General features: G+C 44.7%; 1 protein-coding gene across 3 annotated transcripts in view; it reads right to left on the reverse strand.

The window, feature by feature from the left end:
- The window catches only part of EGFR (epidermal growth factor receptor), a 202,114-nt gene extending 189,341 nt beyond the window's left edge, over nt 1-12,773 (reverse strand). For all 3 annotated transcript variants that reach the window (XM_048510583.1, XM_048510582.1, XM_048510581.1), the window contains exon 1: nt 12,562-12,773. In XM_048510583.1, coding sequence (XP_048366540.1) covers nt 12,562-12,703 — 142 coding nt within the window. In that variant the 5' untranslated portion in view covers nt 12,704-12,773. The remainder of the gene's footprint in view (nt 1-12,561) is intronic.
- Between the last annotated feature and the right edge of the window lie 2,265 nt (nt 12,774-15,038).

The following is a 15,038-nucleotide window of genomic DNA, read 5'->3' on the forward strand; positions in this document are numbered from 1 at the left end:
ACATCACCTCCAATTATTTTTCAAACAGTCACCCTTTAGCTGCCAGTCATCAAGCTACAATCATTGTACAAAGGAATCATGCAATGCATACTCAAGCTAACTCAGAACAGGGAGAAAATTACGTTAGAACACATACCAGTACTTCATAGCTATATAAAACTAAACTTTGCAAGCAAGCATGGACAAATTCCCTTGTAATGAAGGCTTATGAACATGCACATTCTTAATTGATGGGTCATCGAAGTACTTTAATTTCTTATTTCTTCTGGCAAATGTGAGAAGGAATTTCCCAGGGTCTAAAACTAAGGCTCCAACCATGTTCAAAGAGTCTCCGCTGTTGCATGAGAAAATCATTTGGAAGCGTTTTAACACTGGGAAGTATAACTTTTCAAATATTTTCTCACTGGTAAAACAGAAGGAATATACTTTCCCACAGCTTATGTTAGCAGGAACAGCTTAGAAACAGCCCTCAGCTTTTCTAACCATTAGGTTTGGACATTTCTGAACAAGTGAGAAATAGAAGAAGAGTCTGGATATATACCCTGCTTTTCTCAACCGTAAGGAACCTCAAAAGCAACTTACAAACTCCTTCCTTTCTCCCCACAACAGACAAAATTCAGTTTGGTCTAAATGTAACCAGCGTCTTCACTAATAGAGTTCAAAAGCTATGCAATATTCCAGTTACAAAGACCTCACCTAAGCACACAATATATAAAAATAAAAAACACAAAATAACACACAGCTAATCACGTTATATTTCTAGAAGATGTATTCTTATTAGTCACAATCTTTCATCTTAATAAAGTCAGAATATGCCTCAACCTGAATCCAAGAAGCTAGTTACTAATTTAAGCAATCACTTATTTCTTTGCTGAAGGCAATGATGAAATATCTGACCAGACTGCTAGAACAAGTTACCATAACTCTTAACTCCACCCTTTTATTTTACATACTTTTTCACGTCTGCATTTACCTGAGGTTAGAGCACAAGGGAGTGAATATTTCATATTTATAGCAGTCATTTAAGATGTGCGCATTGGAATCCCACAGACTAAGGCCACAATCCATCACAGAACTAGAAGGATCAGAATACAATCAAACAGATGGACTTGACTATATTCTGTTTCACATAAAGATGTTAGTTCAGTCAGTTGAGGTACAGTGGTTGAGAAATATGAGAATTATTATTCATTTTTGCACACTGTGTTTTCCAAAAGCATTATTTTGTGCATTGTTGAACACTGTACTTTGATAACAACAGCATTTATGCCAAAATGTAATTTCACTTTCAAACGGATGGGGAGAGCTGGGATAGGTAGGCCCTAGAACCCAGGTGGAGGATTCTACAACAAAGAAGGTCCAACATGCTTTGTTCTGGGGCACAGGAATACACAATCTACTAACATCTTTATGTGAAACAGAGTATAAGTACTACCAGGTTACAATCAACTTATGGTGATTCATAAAGTTTTCAAGGCAAGGGATCAGCACCCTTGCCTTCCTCTGCATAGCAGTTCAGGTCTTCCTTAAAAGTCTCCCAACAAAAATTAAACATGGCCAACCCTACATAGCTAAAATTCTTACAAGCTTGGGCTAATCTGAGCTGCTCTGGCTGCTTAAACATGCTTAATTATTGGCTGTATTGTGGCCCTAAAAACCATCAAAATCATGCTTTGATTTAGGCCATTAAAACTGAGATGTTTCAAGGCTGAGCACACAGGTTGAAGAATGGCTCTCCGTAAGTAACATGGAACGCCACCATCCCTTCTGATTTTGTACAGCCCCCTTGCTGTGAAAGCAGACTATTGCCAGGACAGGAGGATCAGGGCTACACATGGGACCAAAAGATAAGCACACTGCTGGACCATCATGTTCTTTGTATGGGAGGACCACTTCTAGGATAAGGTGCTTGACTGCAATGGAGCCGGGTGGCAGAAGGCAGGAAGGGAATGTGCCCGAGTAGCCATAGCCAGGTACCCACCAAAAAGAGGAACAAGATGGGCCATTTTCTCAAAGCATGCTGAAGTTAATGTAGCTGTCTCATGATGTCCAGCAGAAGAAAGTGTAGGCATTCAAAAAAAAAAACACAACACCAGCCAATTAAAGGGACAATAAGGAAGCAATATGCCTGCCACTGTTAACTCACTTCCCCCACCCCCAGCATTCGACTTCAAGACTGTGTTTGCAGACTTGAACGTAATTACCCTCAAAAGCAAAACCAAAATGTAGGCTCTGCAACTTGGACACACAATCAAGTGGACCAGCCCGCTTTATTTACTTCCATAGAACTGAGATAAGAGTGAAAGTCAACATTGCTCAACATTGTCAGAAATGTCAATGATTCGTCGACTGTACCTACCCATAAGCTGATGCTACCTCAACATCAAAAAGGCTGTGCTCTGTTTGGCAGTGTGGGAAACTGACATTAGGTTGAAGCTGACTTACTGCAGCCCCTCATGGGGTTTTCAAGGCGGGTGACTAACAAAGGTGGTTTGCCAGGGCTCTCTCTATCTATCCTCCAATTACTAACCAGGGACGCCCCACTTAGATTTTTATATCTCATGGTTTCAGGCTAGCCTGGGTCACTCGGGTCAGGGCACATGCTTTTTGACCCCCCCTCCCCATACTTCCACCATCAAGGAAGGAAAAGGCAATGGATTTTAGCCCAGAGCAAATGTACATCTTAACACACACTTGGGGATCTTCCCTTTCTCCAGTCAGTAAGAATTCCCATAGCTTTACCTCTCCTGCTTTGAATGTATCACACTATCTCAGCCCCATGGTTGGGAAGGGGGGAAGGGGCAAAGGACTTATCTTCCTAAGACAGTGTCTGAAGGTAAAACAAACAAAAAAAGACAATCAAACTAGAACTGTAAATCTACCGTCTTGCAGGGCAACTGATGTCTTTAAAAACCTGATACAAATAAAATACTCCTAAAGCAGTTTAATTACTATGCATGAAATGTCTTTAAAAAACCTAGACAGTGAAAGCTGTCCCTACAAATACGAGCAAATGCAATGTTAAAACAGAGTAACAGTTGTCTGATTCAGCACTTAAAATGCATTGCTTGCGATTAAACTAGACCAGACATTGGGAGATCTGTGAATGGATACCCGCTTTTGTTATTAAGAAACAGAGACTGTGCAAGACCCTGATTCAAGGTAGGGCTGCAGGGTAGAGAGAGAGAGAGCTTAATCTTCTATTCTCAAATTGCTTTCACCAATCAAAAATGACCTCACCCCAAAGCCAGCATTAACCATGAAGTGGGAAACACAGCCAGCTCTTGCTTTGGTTTTCTCCCCAGTTTTATGACTAATAACTTCAGAGTGTCATTGGTCTTAATAAGCAAATTATTTGGGGAGGGCTAAACCACCTCTCATCTGGCTCTGTGCAATTTCCCTTTGGAAAGACACTGGGATGCCCGTTTGAAATGCTCCCAACATCACAACGCATTGGTTTCTCCCAGGTTCTTTTATCTCAACACCCAAAGAATGATTAATCAACGTCTGGCTGCCACACTGAACTTCTGAGATCGGAACGGGCAACTTTTTGAAGGTGGTCTATAAGCTCCATTTTGGCTTCTACCTCTACAATCAATGAACAGTGACTGAATTAAAAAAAACCAGTTTAGTGAATCAAATAGGAATCTGTTCTTGATACTTGCCCCACCCAAAATCTCATATGTGTATTGTAGCTCTTGTCAATGGTACCTACCCAGCTTTAACTTACCGGGTTGCCATTGCTTTAATACAAAAGCTTTAATACAAAAACTTACGAGTTGCCATTGCTTTAATACAAAAGCTTTAATACATTACTTTAATACAAAAGCAAAAAAAAACACCTCCCTGAACTTCTCATTCCCCAGAAATCTTCAAGTAAGGGCAAGTAAAGAGTGAGAATACAGGCCTTCAGAGAAGCAAAGGTTCTAGGAACAAAACAGACCTAAAACGTACAGGTCTCACATCTGCTTCAGAACGCAAACAAATCTAGGGAACAAGTCCATACAGGAAGATGCATCAGTGCACTCAAAACAAGGAAACTACCCTATGTCCTAGGAGATGTTCCATCAAAGGCCATCAAGATTCTGCTGGATAAAGCGTATGTAAATTGGTGGGCTTTCCCCCTGTTAAGAAATGCACACAAGTTTAAGTCAATGTGGTCAAAAGAAAAGAAAGTGCACATTCAGCAGCAAACTTATTTGAATACCAAGTTGTACTATTGCCTAAGCTGGTATAGTCAACGTTTCTGCAAATTTTGATATGCAAATACAGGATTCAGTTCTCAAGAGTATCACTGGAATGCAAGGCACGTATTCCCCTAAGGACTCTCCCTCTTACATAGACACTGGGATAGAGGTTTACTGGTACTGTAGCGTCCTCAGGGCTTGTTTTCTGACGTCTCTAAAGGGCTGAACACTCTAGAGAGATAAGAAAATAGCAGAAATGTTCAGGTTTACCCTTTCTTGTGCCATCTGTCACAGAGAAACATCAGATTCAACTATGCACTTAAGTAAATGGCTCCCGATGCTCTGGAGTAGGAATCTATGAACAGAAAGAGAGTGCCTGAGGCCACTTTTAATGTTCAGCACTGTGACTACAGAATTGTTTTTATATTGTTCTGACATGCCTTGGATTCTGAAATAGAAGAATGCATTTATACCCTGATTTCTCAACCACAAGGAGTCTCAAAGTGGCTTACAAACTCTTTTCCCTTCCTATCCCCACAACAGACCCCTTCTGAGGTAGGTGAGGCTGAGAAAGAATTGAAAGAACTGTGACTAGCCCAAGATCACCCAGCAGGCTTTATGCGGAGGAATGGGGAAACAAATCAAGTTCACCAGATAAGAGTTTGCCACTCATGTCGAGGAGTGGGGAATCCTGGTTCTCCAGATTAGAGTCGTCTTAGTTGATAGTTCCATGGGATTTGGCCGTCTTAGTTGATAGTTCCATGGGAAGGTCAACTCAATGCATGGCAGCTGTGAAAAAGGCAAACTCTACGCTGGGGATCATTAGGAAAGGAATTGATAATAAAACTGCAAAGATTGTCATGCCCTTATATAAAGCAGTGGTGCGACCGCACTTGGAGTACTGTGTCTCAAAAAGGATATTGAAGAGATAGAAAAAGTGCAGAGAAGGGCAACGAGGATGATTGAGGGACTGGAGCACCTTCCTTATGAGGAGAGGCTGCAGCGTTTGGGACTCTTTAGTTTGGAGAGGAGACGGCTGAGGGGGGATATGATTGAAGTCTATGAAATTATGCATGGGGTAGAAAATGTTGACAGAGAGAATTTTTTCTCTCTTTCTCACAATACTAGAACCAGGGGGTATACATTGAAAATGCTGGGGGGAAGAATTAGGACTAATAAAAGGAAACACTTCTTCACACAACGTGTGATTGGTGTTTGGAATATGCTGCCACAGGAGGTGGTGATGGCCACTAACCTGGATAGCTTTAAAAGAAGCTTGGACAGATTTATGGAGGAGAAGTCGATTTATGGCTACCAATCTTGATCCTCTTTGATCTGAGATTGCAAATGCCTTAACAATCCAGGTGCTCGGGAGTAACAGCCGCAGAAGGCCATTGCTTTCACATCCTGCATGTGAGCTCCCAAAGGCACCTGGTGGGCCTCTGTGAGTAGCAGAGAGCTGGACTAGATGGACTCTGGTCTGATCCAGCTGGCTTGTTCTTATGTTATTAGAGTCCACCTCTCTTAACCACTACACCATGGCATGCTGGCCCTCTAAATGTTTTAAATAAATGCATTTAACTACAATGTTATTCTGTGTTTGCTAAATGGGACAAAGGTTGTCCAGATGCGATCCTTCCTATTGTAATCTCTTTCTCAGAGTTGACTGCCAATTATATGGAGCTATACTTTGCCATAGCCAGACCTAAACAAACAGCAGCTGAAGCGCCCCTGGAGACTCATCTGTGATTTGTCCTCAACAACATACACTCCAATTATCTCACTGCATTTTTAGTTGCACAGTAGCTTCGTTTGGTACCACTGTAATGCATCAGGCAGTCATAGATGGGCTCCCAACACAGCAATCCTAGTTTAGCTTGTGGCACTGATGTAAGCCTCAGGGGACCACGAATGCCACTGCCACAGCACCATATTAAAGCAAGGCTTTGAGCTCCTCCTTCATCAACAGCTTACATAATCAGGCCTCAAGGCACACACCCTGATCATTTCACCAGAAGATTAGTACTTCACGTGCTCTAGGAAAGAGTTCTTGTTTTCATTCCACGTATGTCCACAGTGATCACCTTAACATGCTAGGAGAGTGATGTACATCTTAAATATAACATAATACACATGAACCAAAGAGCTATGATTGGCTCAGGCTCTGAGCTGACCATGAATTTTCAGACATATTTGTCCCATCTCCACCCTTGACAGTACTTGGTACAGACACAGCAAACAAAGGGGAGTTTTGTCTTTACCGTGTGAAAAGGCACCATAAGTTCATGAGTGCAGGAAGAAAAAGAACAGCAAACCAAATATTTTGCAGTGCTTCTCATATTCTCCTCTTGCATGAAAAGCAAACCTCGAAGATAATCAAATAATTGGCACCAAATCCTGGATTAAGATATCTTTGGGCAGTCAGGCCAAATCTTTTTATCATATTTGTACATGCTTAAAAAAACACTTGAAGTAGTATATAAAATAATATCCCGGAGGACTAGAATTTCCCAATCCAATGCAGGAAGCTTCATTGTATTGAAAAATCCAGTTAGGGAAGAGACGGAAGAAATTCTGCTAAGCAATTTAATCTTAACATGTAGTGCTGGTGGAGATCTGGAATCAAAAACTGTCCTTGACCAAGGCTTACAAACTCTCTCTGGAATGTGGTAAAGAAACAACGAGAGGCAGAGGCAGAATTATAGCCAGAGAAGTTGGGAAGAAAGTGGTGGAAAGTTTAAATTGTCTTAAGTTTGTTATGGACAAGAATAAAACTATGCACAGAGGGATGTTTATATCAATACACATAACTCTAATACTTTGGGGTTTTCGAAGTTTACAATGTATGTCGGGCATTAGGCTGGCAAGTGTAAAATATATATATTTGGGAAAGCCTCAAGGACTCCGCATATAAGGGAAAATCACAGAACAGTCCCAGGCTTAAAGCTTAATGTTGACATTTCCAAGCTATTCATGAAATAAAGTAATATTTTTATATCAGAATTTTTATATCAGAAATTTTATATCAGAAATTAAAATCAATGGAAAGTGGTGGATAAAAACACTATTTTTCATCATGCAACTATTTCAAAGTTTACCACTCAATGCATCACTGATAGAACGTTCCAATTAGGCCATTTCCAGTGTCATCATACACAGGAAGCAATGATAAAATTGGGAATGCACAGGCCTGCTCTACAAAGAATGCTGTCCTACGCAGTTTCCTAAGAGTACTTTTTATTTCTTTATACACTGTGCCTCTCCCTGCAATAAGTACAACATCATTCTCCTCTCTTCTACAGCAAACCTGTGAGATAGGTGAGACTAAGAGAAAATGACTGGCCCCAGATCAGACAGCAAGCTTCTCATTTATTTACTTACTGTGTACAGTGTTAAACTCATGGCCCTCCAGATGTTATGGACTACAGTTCCCATCACCCCCTGCCAGCATCATGCTGGCAGGGGATGATGGGAACTGTAATCCATAACATCTGGAGGGCTGCGAGTTTGACACCTAGTTGTTTAAAAAACTTTTATACAATAAATCTTAAAACCAATTCCTAAAAAACACTATACAATACTATTCAAATTTAATAAAATAAAATAAAAACATTACACAGGCAGCATCGCAAAGTGGGGATCTCGCAGATACTAGTCTGATAAATGGGAGTATACCCTACAGATGACCACGGGTTTTGCTTCTGAATAGACCTGCTGAAGACGGCTTCCAAAACTGGGAAACAAAAATGCACTGAATTAATCATTTATTTAACATACATCCCATCTTTCCTCCATTTATGGAATTCATATTCTTTCCATCTTTGCCATGTAGAAATACTAGAACACTCCAGGAGGACCATTTCAGATTTCAGCAAGATCAGGGCAAAAAATAAGGGGGGTGTTGGTATGTGTATTGTAGGTGGAAATCAAGATTTGAAGATCTACTCTTAAATATATGCCTTTTTAAACTGTAAAACATCCTGTTTTTTAAAAGGAAAAATGCCTCGAACATAGCCAATCTATTTGCTTATCATTCTAAGTCTGACAAATCAATGAGTTGCCCAGAAATACAGAGATAATCACAAATGGCTTGAAACTAAAAGAGGGGGAACCCAATCCTTGACTGTTCCTTGATTAGACGGCAAAGCAAAATTCAAGACTGTCTGGTTAATTTGCATTTATACCAGCCTGTGGATCTCTTTGCAATCATAGTCTCCTCAAATCAGCAGAATTTGGTTTACCCTTGGCTGACTCCGCATTATCCTGGTATTTCTTGGAGGTCTCCCATCCAAAAACCAGCCAGGGGCACGGCTGAGACTATGCAACTGGCCCAAGGTCACCCAGCAAGCTTCCAAGCAGAGTAGGGATCTAGGCCTTGGGTTCCCAGATCCTAGACTGATACTTTAACCACTGTACCACGCTGAGCCTCTCTCTTGAATAACTCCGCAATTTCACTGGATGATACAGAGTTCTTTTGAGACAGGGTGGAGGGGGGAAAAGTGTACTCAGCTATCTTCACCCCACTGAGAATATTACTAAATCCTTCTACGTTCACCTCTGTCTTTTTGTAAACTAAACCCTCCACTTTAGTCTTTCCTCAGAGGCCAGCTTGTTCAAACCCTTGTTCCCTTTAGCCAAAGCGGACCATTGTGAAGAACCTAAACTGAGCATCTGCCAATCTGTGGCATAGACATGCCAGTTAGTGCGCCTTTTAAGAAGCTGCTCAGAGCAAGTAGCTGCCAAGGGATCTAGGACTGTCTTCTCGATTTACCTCCTTTGCTTTAATGAAATTCAAGCATGGGTATCAGAGGGCATGCGGCACATATGGTCATTAAATTCATACCAGTAGAACTGAGGGAGCAGGATGACATAAAACCAACTCAGATGAAAGGGTTAATAATACTCTGCTCCATACTGCTCTGCATAAGCATACATACTGTCTATGCCCCAAGTTAGAAAGGAGAAGGCCCACACAGAATATCTCCAGCCCAGCTGCAAGATCAGGAGCCTGCATTTCACTATATATTAATGTCAGATTAATCGTATGTCTCCTGCAGCCATGTAGAGTCTTACCTCCAACAGAAATGAAACTTAAGTAGTATACAATTGCACCGGCTTACATTTATTCCTTGCCTTCCACACAAAGATGAAGCTTTTAGATATTAGCCTATTCCACACAAAACGGAGCTGTTCGACCAGGCATTTGTCAAGACAACTGTGGCTCCATGCCAGCCTCCCTATTCCAACAAGTCTACCTCTTCGCACAGTGAGGCGCAGTTTTATTGGCCTCTATATTAGATTTAAAGTGTGATTTTAAGAGGTATCTAACATATTTTATTTATTTTTATTATTATTATTATTAATTCAATTTGATAAACCGCCCTACCCCCGAAGGGCTCAGGGCGGTGTACAGCAAACAACAAACATAATAAAACAAATCGAATAACTCCAGTTAAAATACAAAACCTTAAAACTATAGCAGCAGCATCCGTCAATAAATAGTTAATAATTAATGATAATAAGGGGCGTCTGGCATCACATCCCAGTGATCCAATCCTGGGCGTGGTCAAATTCTGGGAGGGGGCTGGCAGATGGTCAGATACACAGCCAGTGGACAGGGCAATGAGAGGGGCGGAATCAGCGGCCGGTCCCCCCAAAAGCCCGGTGGAACAGGTCAGTTTTACAGGCCCTGTAAATATTTTATTTATTACTGGGTTTTGTATACCGCCCTACCCCCGAAGGGCTCTGGGCGGTAGACAACATAGATTATTTGATGGAGTTTATGGAAAGGATGTATTTGACAGTTATTGTTTTGATAAGTTGATTGTGGGAAAGTTGTAAGCAGGGAGAGCCGACACAGAAGTCAAACAAACAAATAAACAAACAAACCCTTTCCACCTTCCTCTCCACTGAAATTCAGATGGCAAGCATCTCAGTGCAGGGGACCTGTTATATGTTCCTGTCAAGTGCCCTTTGCAACACACTGCAATGTGATGAAGACTCTTGGGAAAAACTGTGCGATGAATTAAAAGTTATCAAATGAAATCCTTCTGTCCTTACATGCATGGAGCCAAAGCAGTTCATATTCCCACCACTATATGCAAAGCTGCTTTTATCTTTCTTTTTCTTTTTTTTTTGGTCCAGGTTCAGTTATACTCCTGATGGGAGGCAGCTGTAAGCAGCAGAGATCCCCGTTCATTCCTTAGCATCAAACTATCAAATGACATTAACGCGTATAACCGTTACATGCTTTATCTTTTCCAAAGGCCCAAGTCACTGGCAACAGTTCAATCTGCATCGCATTAAAGTGGATGGGAGTCTACTCAAAAGAAAAACATAATCCAACCCCAGTCTGATTTCATCACCAACAGGTACTAACTTGCTCTTTACACTTTTTGATTTTAAGATTGTGCAATTAGCTCCTCGGGGAGGCGCGTTTCTCCTTCTGCAGACGGTTTTTATCGTCTGGAGTCACTGAACGCTCAAGCTACACGAGCTGAGCAAAAGCATTCAGAGAGCTCTTTTCTCAGGAAAAGAGGTGGGGAGGAAAGAAAAGATGAAAATCTTCATTCCCCCTCTGATTCTGGCAAGTTCCCAACATCGTTGATTTGACGGGAACTGAAGCTGGCTGCCTGCTTTTAAAACTTTTACAAAAGCTCAGGGAAGAGAAAAAAAAAATCATGCACAAGCCAAAAAGCGGTGGGGGCAGCTAGCAAACTTTTATTCCTGCCTCCACTGCAGGAATCAACTGGTCTCTCAACAACAATAACGGCATAATACTTTCCTCACAGCTTCCAACCTCATGCTAGCTAAGTGCAGACAGCTAAGCAGAAGACTCCAACCCAGTCAATTGGAGGAATGACACGGCAAAATCTCCCAAATTATTTAGCCTGGGAACCATGCATTGTAATAACTCCAAAATAACAGCAGCAATAAAAGGACAACTGAGAAAGAATCAGCTGGAACTGTGCATCTGCTGGGGGACAAGATGAACAGCACACGGCGGGCCTTTTAAAAAAAAACAGTAAACAAATAGCACATTTCTAAACCTCAAATCCTTAGAGAATACCAGTTACTGGGCTCATGCATTCCTATGAATCACTGGTGGTTTTCCCAAGTTACAGGAAGAGAGCAATAATCTTTGGGCAGTAACTTCTTCGTAGCGTATTGTCACTCCTGTGAAACTTACACATCAGCTTGTTAACAAGACCCTATAAACAGCAGCATCTTTGCCATGCTGAAATTATCATTTCTGTTGAGGCGGGGGTGGGGGGTAAGAGGTTTCTGAGTTCGATCTACAGCGTTCCCAAAGATCGTCTAGTTGTTCCTTGCAGAAGACACAGACAATTCAGCAGCACCTTAAAAGTTATTTTCCTGAGCTACAACTCATCCAATAAAGGAAGAGACGCTGGAAGGCGCCCAGCAAAACCTCTGGAACAAATTTTCTGTCAAAACACGTCACTCTACCCTAGTGAAGTCAGCCCTTCTACAAGAAGCGGGGATCCTGGTAACGCCAAAGGCCCCGGGGCTTCATTCTAAATAGATGATGCCACTGGGGGCAGCAGATGAAGTGGGCACCGTCACCCTTTGCTTGCCCTCTGCCCCGTTATTAGTGGAACACCAAACTTGTATTCAGGAAGTTTGAAGCCAACCCAGGAGGGACAGCCGGGAAAGGAACGGGGATGCTGCTGATCTCCTACCGGTACTCCCCCTTTTAGCCACAAACATAACTGAGCTGTCCCTCCAGCACCTACCTAACCACTAATAGCTATCCTGATCTCCCAGCAAGGAACACCTGGAGCAGAGCAAAACAACCGCCCCAGAAGACTGAACGGCAGCCTCCTCCTCCTCCTGCGCCCTGATGAGCCAAGAGGCAGCAGATGCCTTGGGCTTGGGCGTGAAGGCGCCTCCGCCACACACGGCCCCATTGCCTTATCCAGCCAGGAGACAAGACAGGGCTCACCTGGAGCCAGGGGTCAGCCCCAGAATTTGAAAAAAAATTATCCACAGGTAAAAGTAGTGGAGCTGTAATAGGAGGTGTTGATAGTAGGGCAGGCTGTCCAAGGAGATCAGAGAGCACTCCTGAGCTGAAAGTCGTTGAAGCCAGCAGGACGCTTGAGCAGCGGGCTGGACTAGATGACATCTAGTGATCCTTCCAACTCGAGCCTGGAGCAGCGGGCTGGACTAGATGACCTCTAGCATAAATTCCGACTCGATAACGCTGCCCAGAGGAAAGGCACCAGGGAGCACTTTTGGGGGGCTCTGCGCACGGGCGCCGCTCCGCCAGCCCAGCGTCTCCCCGAGCATGTGCAGAGCGCGCTCCTGACTAACCCAGAGGTCTGGAGCCCCGTCCCAATCCGACGGCCCGACTCACCTCTCTTCTCTTCCGCCGCCCCTTCCCCGCGGCCGGCCAGGAGCGCCAGCAAGAAGCAGCCCAGGGCGACGAGGGAGGCGCGCCTGGCCCCGAAGGGGGCCGAGAAACTCCCGCGGCCCATCCCGGACAGGCGTGCGATCATCCGGAGCGCGTCCCGGGGTCCCTCCGCGTCCGCTCGCCCGTGCAGGAGGCGCCCCGCTCAGCTCGCGCCGCTTCCCAGACGACAGCCCCAAAAAAGAGGGCGGAGCCGCCGGAGAGGCTGCCGGGCGCTGATTGGGCCGGGGGCCCCCCGCTGCCTCGACTGCCCTGGCCTCGCCACGTGCGCGCGGGACGGGGAAGGAGGGCGCGCGACCCTCTCCGGCGCAAGCAGCGGTGCGGGCAGGACGCGGCGCGCGGGGCTTCCCTTCTTCCCCAGCTGGCCCCCCCCAAAAAAGTTTCCCTTTTGCGCTGCTGCTGCTGCTGCGCGCGGCTCGGCGGCTCCCTCTGGAGAGGCTGGGCGGCCAATGGCATCCGCCAGGGCAAAGGAGGAGCCTCCCGGGGACGCCTCTCAGGTGGGCCGGGCGGGGCCTCGCACCTGGCCGGGCTGCGGAGGGCCAGAAATTCCAGTCCGGCTGGCTGAGCCGGGCAGGCGCGCGCGCGCGGTCTGGCCTCCCTCCGCGGTTGCGCCGCTTTCCCCTTCGCCCTGCGAGGAAGGAGTGGGGCTGGCTGAAGTGCAGGAGCGCCGGGTGGGGAAGAAGCGAAATGATAATAAGAGTTTGGATCTATGCCCCCCTCCTTCTCTCCTATAAGGGGCTTGCAGAGTCTTTCCTCTCCCCACAACAGACACCTTGAGAGCTAGGTGGGGCTGAGAGAGTTTGCAGAGAACTGTGATGGGCCCGAGGTCCCCCCAGCAGGCTTCATGGATAGGAGTGGGGAAACAAACATGGTTCACCAGAAACAAACCCGGTTCACCAGATCAGAGTCCACCACTCATGTGTAGGAGCAGGGAATCAAGGCCGGTCCAATCCGGTTCTCCAGATTAGAATCCACTTGCTCTTACCCACTACACCATGCTGGCTCTCAGGTTATGCTATGGTCAGACCCTTACCAGCAGTTTAGATGAAATGTAGGGTGAAGAAATAGAAGAGTTTGGATTTATAACCCCCACCCCCAATTTCTCTCCTGTAAGCAGACTTTGGGGTGGCTTACAAACTCCTTTCCTTTCCTCTCTCCACAACAGACACCTTGTGGGTGAGGCTGAGAGGGTGCCAAAGAACTGTGGCTAGCCCAAGGTCACCCAGCAGGCTTCATGTGCAGGAGAGAGGAAGCTGATCCAGTTCACAAGATTAGAGTCTACTGCTCATGTGGCAGAGTGGGGAATCAAACCTGGTTCTCCAGATTAAGAGTCTACCTCTCTTTAACTACTGCACCACACTGACTTTTTAGGCAAGAGATTTTGGGAAGTGGTTTGCCTTCACCTGTCTCTGGGCAGACTGAGAGAGTTCTGAGAGAACTGCAACTGGCCCCAGGTCACCCCACAAGCTTCATGCAGAAGAGTGGTGAAGCAACCCCAGTTCACCAGATTAGAGTCCACTGTTCTTAGCCGCTATGCCAGTGATGGCGAACCTTTTTGAGACCGAGTGCCCAAACTGCAACCCAAAACCCACTTATTTAACACAAAGTGCCAACACGGCAATTTAACCTGAATGCTGAGGTTTCAGTTTAGAAAAAACGGTTGGCTCTGAGGTGTGCGTTACTCAGTTGTAAGCTTGGTGGTAGTCGGTGGCTTCGCTTTGAAGCAACCGTGCATCTCTTCCAACGGGTGAATCACGACCCTAGGAGGGTTTACTCAGAAGCAAGCCCCATTGCCAGCAACTGAGCTTACTCCCAGGTAAAGGATCGCGCTTTAGTTCTTCGCATGAAAATTAGTGGGGTTTAACAACGCTTAACAGGGTTACCTACACTGCTTCCCCAAAACTAGGTCTTAGGTTTAATGCTAATATTCGAGCCCAGCGGCCCAGGCCAGCCTAGATATGTGTGGGGTGCACTCTGTTTGCACTTGCCCACAGAGAGGGCTCTGAGTGCCACCTCTGGCACCCGTGCCATAGGTTCGCCACCACTGCGCTATGCCATGCTGGGCCTTTTCATTAGTCTTTATGGTGTCACAAAATGCCTGGTTACTTTTGCTACTGGAATCGTGATGCCACCTGTTGGGAACAGTGGAGCAGAATGGATCTTTCCAAAATAATTATTCCCCTTATCACAATAAAGTTTATTTTTATTATTTATTTATTTATTTATTTATTTATTTGATTTAATATACCGCCCTATCCCCGAAGGGCGGTGAACAATATAATATCATGTATAAAACATATATATGTTAAAATTTACATTCTAAAACAGTATCCCACGAACCCAAATGCAACCCTCCCAAAAGAGAATAATGGGTCCCAATGATGTTAGGGACTCTATACAGCAGGGGGGGAGGGCAGGGCAGG

This window comes from Sphaerodactylus townsendi, linkage group LG11 (genome assembly GCF_021028975.2).
Source record: "Sphaerodactylus townsendi isolate TG3544 linkage group LG11, MPM_Stown_v2.3, whole genome shotgun sequence".
Lineage (NCBI taxonomy): Eukaryota > Metazoa > Chordata > Lepidosauria > Squamata > Sphaerodactylidae > Sphaerodactylus > Sphaerodactylus townsendi.